The sequence below is a fragment of the Epinephelus moara genome, chromosome 19, assembly GCF_006386435.1.
Source record: "Epinephelus moara isolate mb chromosome 19, YSFRI_EMoa_1.0, whole genome shotgun sequence".
Classification (NCBI taxonomy): domain Eukaryota; kingdom Metazoa; phylum Chordata; class Actinopteri; order Perciformes; family Serranidae; genus Epinephelus; species Epinephelus moara.
Genome location: NC_065524.1, coordinates 19,034,711 through 19,046,923, shown reverse-complemented (window position 1 = coordinate 19,046,923; position 12,213 = coordinate 19,034,711). Strand labels below are relative to the sequence as shown.

General features: G+C 37.5%; 2 protein-coding genes across 3 annotated transcripts in view; one reads left to right on the top strand and one right to left on the bottom strand.

Annotated features, from left to right (window-relative positions):
* Positions 1–1,008: 1,008 nt before the first annotated feature.
* Positions 1,009–8,286, bottom strand: rab23 (RAB23, member RAS oncogene family). Of its 2 annotated transcripts, none has more exons than XM_050071524.1 (7): positions 7,912–8,286; positions 5,128–5,361; positions 4,958–5,043; positions 4,478–4,634; positions 3,715–3,797; positions 3,523–3,615; positions 1,009–3,427 (listed from the first exon to the last, which is right to left on the bottom strand). In XM_050071524.1, exons 2-7 carry the CDS (start codon positions 5,280–5,282, stop codon positions 3,294–3,296), a joined length of 708 nt encoding a protein of 235 aa, XP_049927481.1. In that variant the 5' UTR covers positions 5,283–5,361; positions 7,912–8,286; the 3' UTR covers positions 1,009–3,293. The 2 variants fall into 2 exon arrangements, with proteins under 2 accessions (XP_049927481.1, XP_049927480.1); XM_050071523.1 differs by having other exon boundaries at positions 1,011–3,427; positions 7,900–8,286.
* A 1,293-nt stretch (positions 8,287–9,579) lies between these two features.
* The window catches only part of prim2 (DNA primase subunit 2), a 37,878-nt gene continuing 35,244 nt past the window's right edge, over positions 9,580–12,213 (top strand). Inside the window, exons 1-5 of the mRNA XM_050071982.1 lie at positions 9,580–9,672; positions 10,692–10,844; positions 10,975–11,087; positions 11,402–11,496; positions 11,604–11,724. Of these exons, the coding sequence (XP_049927939.1) occupies positions 10,697–10,844; positions 10,975–11,087; positions 11,402–11,496; positions 11,604–11,724 (477 nt within the window). The 5' untranslated portion in view covers positions 9,580–9,672; positions 10,692–10,696. The remainder of the gene's footprint in view (positions 9,673–10,691; positions 10,845–10,974; positions 11,088–11,401; positions 11,497–11,603; positions 11,725–12,213) is intronic.

The following is a 12,213-nucleotide window of genomic DNA, read 5'->3' as shown; positions in this document are numbered from 1 at the left end:
GTTAACTTAAGTTGCCTATACTTATACATGATCAAATATAAACAAAATAAAGGTCTGTAGAGAAAAAAGAGGCAATGTAAATGTAGTTGAGATACTGTGAGCAAAAATACATAAATGCAGCCAAAAGATTCTGTTTAAAAGAACAATGGAGCCAGAACAGCATTTAATTTGACACTATAATTAAAATTTGTCATTTGAACACTAAAACTTATAAAAGGTCTAGTGTGCAGGATTTAGTGGCATCTAGTGGTGAGGTTGCAAATTGCAACCAACTGAAATTTCTCCTGTGTGTCAAGCATGCGGGAAAACTTTGGCTATTGATGCGAAAATGCAGCTGGCTCTGTCTAGAGCCACTGTTTGGTTTGTCCGTTCTGGGCTACTGTAGAAACAATATCACAAAGTCAAATTTACATAGACAAAAGCTGGTCATTCTAGGTAATGAAAACACAATGATTCTTAGTTCCAGGTAATTATACACTAAAGAAAACATAGATATGAATATTATACTCAATTTCTGCCAACATATCCACCTAAATCTTACACACTGGACCTTTAAATTATGAATGGCTTTCACAATTAGGCTTGATTATCTCTTAAAAGTCTCTTGCATATCCACTGAGGAGACCCTCACCTCATCATGTACCAGCATTCACTGGTAATATCTAATGTTTAACAGTATGGAAACACGGTGGCAAACAATGTAGAACAAAATGATACCCATATCAATGCAAGTTAGTTCACACATAAAGAGACCATTTATCTATTGCCTCAGTACATGCTGGGAAGGCTCCCAACACACCTACCTTATTATCTATAATCAGTCTTGCTCTGCAGTCAAGCAATCATGTTAATGTTGATCATGTTTTCAAAACTCTACACATTTTGCCTTTATTCCAGAATAAGAGTGCAGTGTTATTTGAATTATGTTTTATTTTGGGAGGAACTGTCCCTTTAAAAGATTGTACTGGCAGAGGAATATTGTCATTTGAAATTACACACTGGATGCCCAAGGAAAAAAAGTAAAGTTTTATTTATATCAGATTACCATCGACTCCCCCCCAAACATAACATCAGGTGCACAGCAGTGTGGCACGCTTAAAGTTAAAGTGATATATTTTTTATTGTTAAAAAAAAATCCAACAATGAGTGTTGTTTTTGTCAGAGTGAGAGCATACATACGGTTTGTCTATCTAAATGTGTGAAATTGATTTGTGAAGAAGCAGAGTAACAGTAAGACACAGAGATCATTACAACACCTGAGTGACAGCACATAAGTATGGTTAGTTTTTACTTAACGGTTCTCTTAAGATTACATGCCATCGTCAAGATAAAGTGCGCTAAATCCATTCAGTCAAAAAAGCAAAAAAGGCAAAGTGAACACAATGTTACAAATAAAAGAAAGCTTAGGGAAATAATTATGTACAGATTTACTGTGCAGGCAATTAAAACAAACAGCAAGAGGAGGGACTGAAATGCTTACTGGTGGTCAGAGGGGGAGAATGTAAACAAAGACAAGGCATTATGGCGTTGCAGCCGTGGCTGCACATTCACCGATGTGGAAAAAAGGCTTGCATGCATTACAGTTATGCCACTTTTTTTTCTTTTTTACAAAACAGCACGGTTTACAGACAACCTAATGAGAGAGCTTGAAATGTGACATAATCTTCGTACCAATGGTAGAACTGGAACATAGTTTAAGCACCTGTTGGGATTTTCACAACAGTCCCATCTTTAACATCTCGAAAATAAAGTTCATTTAAAACAGATCTGAGATCAGTTGCAAAACTTTTTAAAAAGACAAAATGCATGCACATGTATTCCCAGATGCCCCGTGTTTTCTAAATGCATGTAAAATACTATTAATATGGAAATGTTGATAATTTTGTTGTGCTTAGTAAACCGGTGTCTTCATGAGATTTGGGGGGAAAGAAAATAAAAGGCATGGTGCAGACAAGGCAGTGACACAGTTCACAGATATGTACTGAGTATTGAGCATTCATTTGGGAGATCTGTTTTGGAGGGCCCTCAAATAGTGAGGAGAAACTGAATTTTCTTGCATATTCAGGCACACACAAGCAAAACGTCCCACCCTGAAGGTCAGCTTTTTGTACGTTCAGAGAGCCGGGGTTCACATTCCGCTCAAAACTCCGTATCATGAGGTCACTCATTACTGAGCAGTGAGCTTTTCAACTTTCTAGTCCCACTCCTCCTCCTTTTTTTACCCATCAAAAAGGAGCAGAATAATATTTACAAAGTAGAAATTGATTAGATACTACAGAAGCAAAACTGAGAAATAAAATCCAAAATCTTGTACCATGTTTAGTGTTTGAAATGTTAGAAATAAAGTGAAACATGAAAACATAGATACTGATATTTGCTTACTCTGGAAAAGCTGTACCAAAGTTAAAGAAAAGCATTTACATATGTAAAATGTAAACAACTGCAATTAAAAACATAACGCTATAACTGACTGTGACTTCAACTCGTGTTTTACATCACAAAGTAAAAACTTTGTGAAAGTCCCGATTAGCAAATCTGTAAATAAGAGTGTGAGCAGATATATAGAGGAATATTTTGTGTCGATAGTTATTGATATTTGGTTATAGATAAAAGCACATTCTATTCATTTCATGTTACATCCATCATCACCGCAGTGTTACGTTCAGAAAGAGGAAATTTGGCACTATGTCAACACTTTAGTGAAAATATCACCCAACACTGTTTTGATTCGTACAAAAATACTTCTGCACAGAGAATTAACTGTGGATTCGATAGTGTTTTGTCCACAATAAAAGTTTGAACCATATTGTGCTGACAGAAAAAATATGGTACTTTTTTTTTTTTTGTATCCTACAATACACGCAAACATATTGCACAGTTGAAATGTCAAACACAGGAAGGGGAGACTGTCGAAATCATAAAGAGGAGTTTTCATAGATCAGGAGTGCAACCTTTGCTGCTTTGATGACAGGATTGTATGTCGAGTCGTATCTAAATAACAAACAGGTACTGTAGCTGCTGCTGTTACTGAGGGCAACCACAAGGATACAAAGATACAAAGGTTTGTGCGCAGATCATTGCCGGAGAGCCGAGGCTGAATTGAGGGAAATTCAGCCATCAGTGTGGGGAGAAAACTTACAGATTAAACGTCAGGTTATTAAAGTAGTATGGAGTTGTGTTTCCCAGTCTGTTTAGGCTTTGGTTTCTAAATGTGGCTACCTCCACAAAGTAAAATAATGACCAATTTTAGTCTCAGAAACAATATTGAGTCACTAAAACTAAATTATTCTTATCTAGAGTACACTGCAGCTTCCAAAAGGATTTTTACTCTTCTTGGTCCTTTGTTTGTTAGGTCGCAAAGTGATGACTTCTCTGCCGTTGCTGGAGCTCTGGTTGCAGACGTTACTACTCGTGGTATTAAAAACACCTTGGGAAAAACAGAATATATGAGTAATGTCACCCTACTGACAAAATAAAACTTAAAGTGTAACATAAAAAATGATAAACAGAAAGACTCCTCACCTATTTTATTGCTTGTTGTGTGGAGCACCTCTGTCTCTTCTGCCGTTTGCTGTTTGAGTCTCTGGAGATACTTCTCAGCTAAGTACTTAAAAACTAAAAAGAGAGAACCAGCAGAAATGTTACAATACTAACATCTAGAATGAGACTGTTTCAGTTGCATTAGACAAGTTGTCCAAATTTTCAGTAACCCACCCTCGTTGACATTGAGGTCCTCTTTTACTGAAGCTCGGTAAAATCTCAGCTTGAGCCTTTTAGCCAAACCTTCTGCCTCCTCGCTGCAATTGAGATAAAGAAAATACAATTCAAACTCAGTACTATTTGTCTTCAAGGGTATACTACGCAGAATTAAAAAAATGAGACAAATGCAAAAGAAATCCCTCTTCATCATCACTTTTTATCCACTAGAATAGTGTGGCGGTGTATTTATCTGCAGAGACTCTGCCCTCTGCCTTTATCTTCTCATTTTGCTATGTTTGTTTATGTGTGTAGCTACCAGCCAATGCCAGCAGATTTTCTAAAAAGGTAGCGAGTCACAGCATGCATCCAAGAGAAAACTGTGAAAAATGCCTGCAGACAGCTACAAAAAACAAAAAACAAATATAGCTGGTGAAATACTGAGCAGACAAAGTTTGTTCCAAAACAAGAGCGAATCTGAAGTTGGCTTTCATTTTCACTGGTGAGCGCTGAAGGTTAGGATGAGGAGTGACACAGAGTTGGCTTGTTTTCTGTGGGACGGGTAGGTGCCAACGGTTAGCTTAGTTAGCTTTCTAAATTATCTGCTTTTCTGTTATAACAAAGCAGTGTATGTAAAAGCAGTGTATAGTGAGGAGGGGCCACGTTTGAATGTTGTGCTGTGTTTAGTGACCAACAATTACTGCACAGTATACCTTTAACATTCAATGGATTACTGTTACTGTGTGATTTTTGCAACAAAAAAAAAGACACATCTACTTACTTTTTTATAACGGTTTCTTCCAGAAGGTCAATTTTGTTTTGCACGAGAACTGTGGGAATGTCTCCGACCTCCGCCTCCACCTTCTCCCTCCAACTGTCGATAGCCTGAAACGACTCCCTGTCTGTGGTAGAGAAGACTAGCACACATGCTTGGGCCCCTAGAATGTAAAACAACACAGAAACAATTCATGTTTTCAAGTTGGTCATTCTTTAAAAAAATGACTTTGACCTAATATATAGTTCATCCTCCACCTTGAGGATGGAAAACATTGGGTCAACTTTAGAGCAACCCTACTGGAGATTCATTTTTAGCTCAAAGACATGTTTACAGTGCAACATGTGCAGTGCATGTGCTCTGGTTAAAAGCCACGCTGCCAGTGGAGCGTAAAATCTGTGAAGAATCTAAACTTAACTTCAGCGGTCAGGGAGGTCAGCGAGCCAGAGCAGCAGTGTTATATTTGTCATGGTGGAGGGGTCTTACCACGGTAGTAGGCCTTGGTAATAGCGTCAAACTCCTCCTGCCCAGCAGTGTCCCACAGCATTAGCCGCACCTCCTCGTCATTTACACTAAAACAAAGAGAAGGCAGTGATGATGAAATATAGGCTATGATTGATAGAGGAATGTAAACATCTGTGAAACAAGCTGCTTACACTATCTGCCTTTCCAGGAAGTCAACTCCGATAGTCTTTTTGTAGTCCTTAGTGAAGATGCCCTTGCAGTACCGTTGGATCATACTGGACTTGCCAACAGCTCCATTGCCGACCACGACCACCTTGATGGCCACTTCCATGTCCTCCTCCAACATGGTGGCAACCTTTGGCTGGTTTACTCAGTTCCACTCTGTCTGGGTAGTTTCAGTGACGTGACACGGACACATATACCACCTGGAAGTGTAAAATAAGCAAAACATTATTGTATGACATATGTTTGGAGAAGTAAAAGGCATCCAGCAGAAACAGCAGGAAACTAACTGTAGCTTGTATTCCAATGTAAGCTCTCTTTACTCAATAAATCAATATGGATTTCTGTTTATTATTATCAGAGGAACAGTTACAATGAAATTACTCCCTTGTATCTACTTACTTTAGCTTTTATTAGACACCAAACTGAACCAATTTGAGACACCAAACTGATTAATCCATGTGTGAGATCTGTGCTTCTACTAAACTTTGCTCCGATTTGCCAACAAAAAAATAAAAATAGTTCCTTTCCATTAATATGATTTATAATAACTGATATAACTGAAAGTAGTCAGCTTTTATATGATGACATATTAGCACACAAATCAGTGGATCTGGCAATAATATGAAACACAATTTTCCATTTATCTTTTTGTACACATATGAAAACTCTGAAGTATTTAATTTAAATTTTATATAGCCTGCCAAATTCTAAATTTATTACTATCAGCACTACAGTTTACGACAACAACTGCACTGTTGAGGGACTGCACTCTAGTAGACGGTTTTATATGCACAATGACTGGAGTTGTCCTTTTAACTATCATGTGTGCTCACGTCGGACTAGCTGTTGTAAATTTTTACGAGGATCGTGTTTGCAGCGACTGTGCAATGTGTTTATTCTTCCATTAGCAGTGAGAGCAGCAGACTCCGCATAGCAACTGGGTCATCCACAGTTGTATGCGTGTAGCTGCTGGGTGCAATGCTAAACAACATATTGTGGGAAAGCTGTTCCCAGTGGATACTGACAACCTACTGTGTGACTGTGGTGTCCAACAGCCTGTCTGGATTTGAGTCACAATATGTATTGCAGTCAACGATATTATTCATCAACTATAATTGAGTTGTGTGACGCAGCAGTTGTTGGAACAGGCGGGCAAAGAGCGGCTTAAAATAAACAGCGTGCTCTTGTTTTTATAGACTTTTTGATATGAATTCTTTTAATTAGTTTACAGCAAAATATACATTCGGGCTTTGATTTCACCTCTGCAATCTCTTATATATATCTAACTCATATTATGACTCAAGACCCCCTTCTTTCTTTCCAGTTTGATTCACAAGCCAAGTTACACATTTGCAATTCTCTCCTCTCTCTCTGTAATAATTTCTACATGCGTTATTGAAATTTGTTACAGAGTGACAGAAATGGAGTCAAAGGCTGGCTATGTACTCTGGCTGCTATTTTGTGTCACCACCTCTACACACACACACACACACACACATATATATATATATCCTGATGTTAACATCAATAATAGGGGTGGGCAGGTAATAAGTAATGATCAGTTACTGTCTATCACGTTTTATCTTGAATATTCTACTCAAAGTGTGGTTCAATCTGAAAATTTAAAATTAAGACATCAACGTTCTCCTACAATCATTTCTAAAATACCTGAGATTGGCAGCCGAAAATGAGAGTTCCAGTGTGACACCCCATTACCATCAACGCCAGTATGATAAACACCAATCAGACATTTAAACAACTGATTTTCTGTATCAGCACAAACAACTATCCTGTGTATATTGTGGGTCTTCCAGTTATTATATTTTTCTATCTACAATGAGATACTGTTGTCAAAAATATTGATCTATCAATACATATCGATTCTGAGTATTTAAAACTGTGTCAATACTCAATTTTTTGCGGTATTGATACCCCGGTCTGGTACCAGCTGCACTTTCTCCTCTCTCTTGTTAGTGTTAACCTCAGTTATTCTGCTGTTCTCTGCTATTGACCAAGAAAAGAATAGTTGTTGTCATGTTATAGCTTTGCTTTATTTAGCTTTTTATAAAGAATTTCAAACTATATGCCCTGAATGTCAATTTTTCCCTGTGATGTTAAAAATAGTATTGAATATCAATGGTTTTTTAGATACTGTATCAAAGTTAGAAATCCCAGTATGGTGACAACACTACAATGAGACAATTTTCCCTTTGATGCTACACATATTAAAACATGACAGACAATCTGAAATGTACTCCTGTATTTTAGATAGCAGGTTATCCTATGCATTACAATGCACATATAAATGAGGTCTGATAAGTATGTAGAAGACAACCCACCTCCCCTCCTGGACTGTGAGTCATCTTCACAGACTCACCATTGCTTTCCCCCAGGCCTCAAGGTGGGGCACCGTTAAGAGACAATGTTACAGAGAATAAAACTATTATAATGCTATAAGATGTACTACTTATTTCTGTTGAGACTTGCTGTGGCTGCAGGTGGTATTTCCAAAGTCTGTGAGGGGAATTAAGTATTAAGTCAACTGTTTATTCTGCTTTAACACCCTCAAATCACAGTGCCTTGCCTTGGTCAAGATAGGACCTGTTGAATAGCTGGCAGGAAGGTCTCCAGGTACCAAGCAGCTGCTGGTGTAGCCCGTTAGAGATGACTCAAAGACTGACTGTGCCGGTGAGGAAAGATGTAAAGCTAGCAGACCCACAGAGTGAGCAATGTCTTACCTGTAAACTCACGTTTCAGATCATCCAGTGTCCACCAACATGAGCTAATCCACATTCACATATCTTCAGCCTGCCTGTGCTCTTCTCTGTGGCAGGAGGAGACGCCAGTGACTCCGGTGCTAAGGTTACCTAGCTAAGGTTAGCCACTTTTCCCAGAGAAAAGAGCCCTCTGCTCCGCCCGTTAATGATGCCAAGCTAATGACTACTCGTACCTAATGCTCTCTGCATCAAAACGTCGGGTAAAGTTTAACTAACGTCGACAACTGAGTAAAATCTGTGACATTTACTGCATGAAAGCGCATTGCTTTCTATCCGCAAGCCTTCGTTCCAGCTAACTACGTTGCGCATGAGAGTAACTAGCCAACCAGGCAACTGGCTAGCTCGCTAATGTTTGTTGCTAAGCAGCAGGAGTCTTCTTCTTCTTCTATTACTGTTTAGTTTGTGGCGGTGTTGAGGTATCGCATTACCGCCACCAACTGGTATACTGTAATAATGATAAAAAATAAAATGTCAATACTGTGTACATTGCTTTCCAGAGAAACTGATGTAAAGGTATAAAATGTGCATATTTTCAGTAATAATAATAATGATACTACTACTACTACTACTACTACTAATAATAATAATACTAATAATAAGTAAGGCTTTATTAATCCCAGCAGTTTAAGAGTCAGAAGCAGGTAAAACATGTGATTACGTCATAAAAAATGACAAAACAGATAATAAAATAAAATAAAATAAAATAAAATTAAATTAAATTAAATCTAAATACATATACACCCTTCTCCTATACAGATACTGTATGTTCATGATTGATAGTAGCACAGGGTAACTGAAATACACTCATGGTGTGTAGTATATTTACTGTAAAGATATAGAAATGTAACCTATAAATATTATTGCACAGTAGTGGTTGAGTATTGTACAGTATGAAATTGCACAAGCATGTTACACAGTATAAATACAAAGGATATGGATGTGAACATATATATGTGAATATGTATTATATGTATTTTATGAATAAATATTCTATCTATCTATCTATGCTGTCTTGTTAAAGAGTCTGACTGCTGTTGAAATAATTTGCAAAATAAAGCAGAACATTTGAATACTTAAGTAAAGTGCATGTACTTTGGTACAGTTCTTGAGTCTATAAACTTAGTTACTTTCCACTACAGCCTATTTTTGACATTTGTTGGAATGTTATGAATATTTATTGTGTTCGTGGATTTACACTTAATTACAGAACAACCAAGATAATAGTTTATAGTTTTTCAAACCTTCTATTTACTTTTATTAGTAACTGCAGGGACTATCTCGTTAAATAGACACACTGGTACCTACATTTTGCATTTTAGAAATCACAAATCTGCATTTCAGGTTATGGTAAAACCACAAGTTCTGGGTGCGTTTGTTATGTAGTGCAGATAATCCCGAAAGCCGCTGTTGCACTTAGGTCGACGGCGGGAAAAAAAGTCATAAAAATTGCACACTAAATAAGCCAGTGCTTATTTTATATATTCAGCTGCACGACTGGTTTGTAGTCATCATAGAAAACTGAGAAGCATTTTCTTCTTGTATGCTTTCACAAAGGATATCGTCAATGGCAGAGACATGGCAGGCCGGCCGGAACAACTAAACGAGCGCTCACACTGTGTGACAGGTTTCTCTTCCTGGTTTGTCTAAAATCGTCATCATTTACCCGCGTTAGTTGAACCGCCCACTTTGTTTGGCGGGATTGAACTAAGAAGAAGCAGCTTCATCGTCTAATCGGTAATGTAACGACAATATAACCGTTTAAATGCTGCTATTGTACTTGTTTCAAGTTGTGTGATACGTCCCTGGAATAGTTTTAGTCGGTCCTCGTCGACCCCGTTTCCATGGAGTTAACTGCTGTGTGTTAGCTAGCATATGTGTCTGCGTTGGGGAAATGTGTCATTGTTGTTGACTAACTTTGCGCTGAAGATACAGTATTGTTAGCTTTAGCGAAGTCGTTTCATGCTTAATTATGTCGTGTGGGTACAGCTGGTTTTATGGGAAAGGGGGATACCACTTATTTAGTTGTGTTGTAACACAATAAATTGCTAACGTTAGCTAATGTTATCAGGTCATTTCAATGGTTTGATGCCTGTCAGTTTGTGCCTTATGTGCAGAGAGCTGCACAATAGACCTTGTTCAGTGTAAGCAGCTTTGTAGCCAAGTTGTTGCAGATGAAAACATATTTTGACATGGATAAAATGCTCTCTGCATGAATATTTTCTTTCTATACCCTTACATGTTCTTTAACAGGTGGACTATGATTTGTGGTATGTGAACACATCTGTAATCTGCTGCCCATCTTACAGGGGCCCAAGTTATACAGCTCAGACAATAGGCAGTATTTTTAATGTTTTTGTGTGTGTAAAGAGGACAGACCAAATGAGGTAAATGGATTGCTAATTTTTGACAAGAGGGGCGTCTAATAATTAGTCTCAAACACACACACACACACACACACACACACACATATATATATGTATATACATTTTATTTCCCCCCCAAATGCCAGCAACCATTTAATGAAGACAAAATATCTGAAGCCTCTATCAACAGAAATACAGCGTGGTGCATTGGAGAAGACACTTGCTACTTATTTCATTTTCATGAACTTATATTGAAGCTCCCACTGGTCTCTACTGAAAATTGTAGTTGTACCAAACATGCCAGTGTGGTGATGATGACTTGTATCCTATTGTCTGGTGATACATGATGCTTCTTTATTAAAAGACATTCTTATTTTCCTATACCATCAGGAACTATGCTGTTTTCTGGCAGAAGAAGGAAGATCGCCGCCATTGAAGGCCAGGCGGAGCTGTATGGACATCCTCTGCAGTTCTATGTGCAGCCTCCTCTTGAAAACATCTCTCTTGCTGAATTTGAGGCGTTTGCTGTGGACAGACTGAAATGTAAGACCTGGGTCTCTTTCCAGTCTAATGATATTTAAATTTAGTGTTTTCACTGCTGTAATGAAATACATTTGTAATATGCTTAAAAATGGCCTGATATTTATAATGTCTGTTTTTGTTACCACTACAGTGCTGAAGACAATTGAGAATTTGGGAGTGAGCTATGTGAAGCTGTCAGAGCAGTACACAAAGAAACTGGAACATGAGTGTAAAACCCTGAACTTTGCGTACAGATCAGATGCTGTGAGTATGTTTAACAGGATGCACATTGTCACATTACTGCCTGCCATGAGTCATAAAAGCTGCTTACTTGCCCAAATAAAGCTGAATTCCCATAGCCTAAATTAATGTAAGATGGCATACAGGTATTGTAAACATCACTGTTGTAAATAGTATACAACACGCTCTTGACTTGTGGATATGGTCACAAAACCTTCTTTAAAAATCTTTTATTTTACCTTGCAAGTAAAATTATGCCCAACAAGCCAACACAAGTTAAAAGTTGTGAATCATGACAACAAATATGTCATAAAAATACTGTACCTTAACCCATTAAGGATGACCGAAAAACTCAGACTGGACCGACTGAATTCGAGAAACGAAGAAAGGACCATATCTCCCACTTCATCCTCAGACTTGCCTACTGCCAAACGTAAGTCTGTAGTTTCTGAAGAATGATTGTTGTTAATAAAAAAAAGAATAAACATGCTGTGAAATTGAGTGTCTTAATAAATGTTTATTTGTAATTGCATCTTAAAGGGAGGACTTGAGACGGTGGTTTATCCAACAGGAAGTCGATCTTTTCCGCTACCGCTTCAACGAGCTGTATCCCGAACAAAAGCTTGAATTCCTGCACAGAAATAATCTGCAGTATGACACGGTAAGTTTTAACACCACTTTTTACTTTGATGTAGAAAAATACTTTGACTCAAAATGTTAATTTATTGCTTAAAAATTACTACAATATTTGAAGGGTTTATTTGAAAACCAGATAACTCAATTTTCATTTATTTTCCATATTTGCCGTATGTGTGTATTTGCAAGCCAGGAAATATCAGTCAAGCAGATGTTGGATGTTTTCATAAGATATTTCAGGGTTTTTACATTTTTATAAAGCAGGTTTTTCTTGTACGATCAAATAAATATCAATCAAATTAGTGGTTATTCATTTTAAAAATATCTCTTATCTGTTTTTACAAATAAAATATATACAAATAAAGGCTTGTGGACTGATCTGAACAGGGCACTATATGAAAGTGTTTTTAGGATATGTATTTATACAAACCTTCAAATATGAGCAAAACTGTGTTTAGACTCTGAAAGTAGTGAGCAGAGTTGAGGTTTTATATCAGCTAAAATGATATCTACT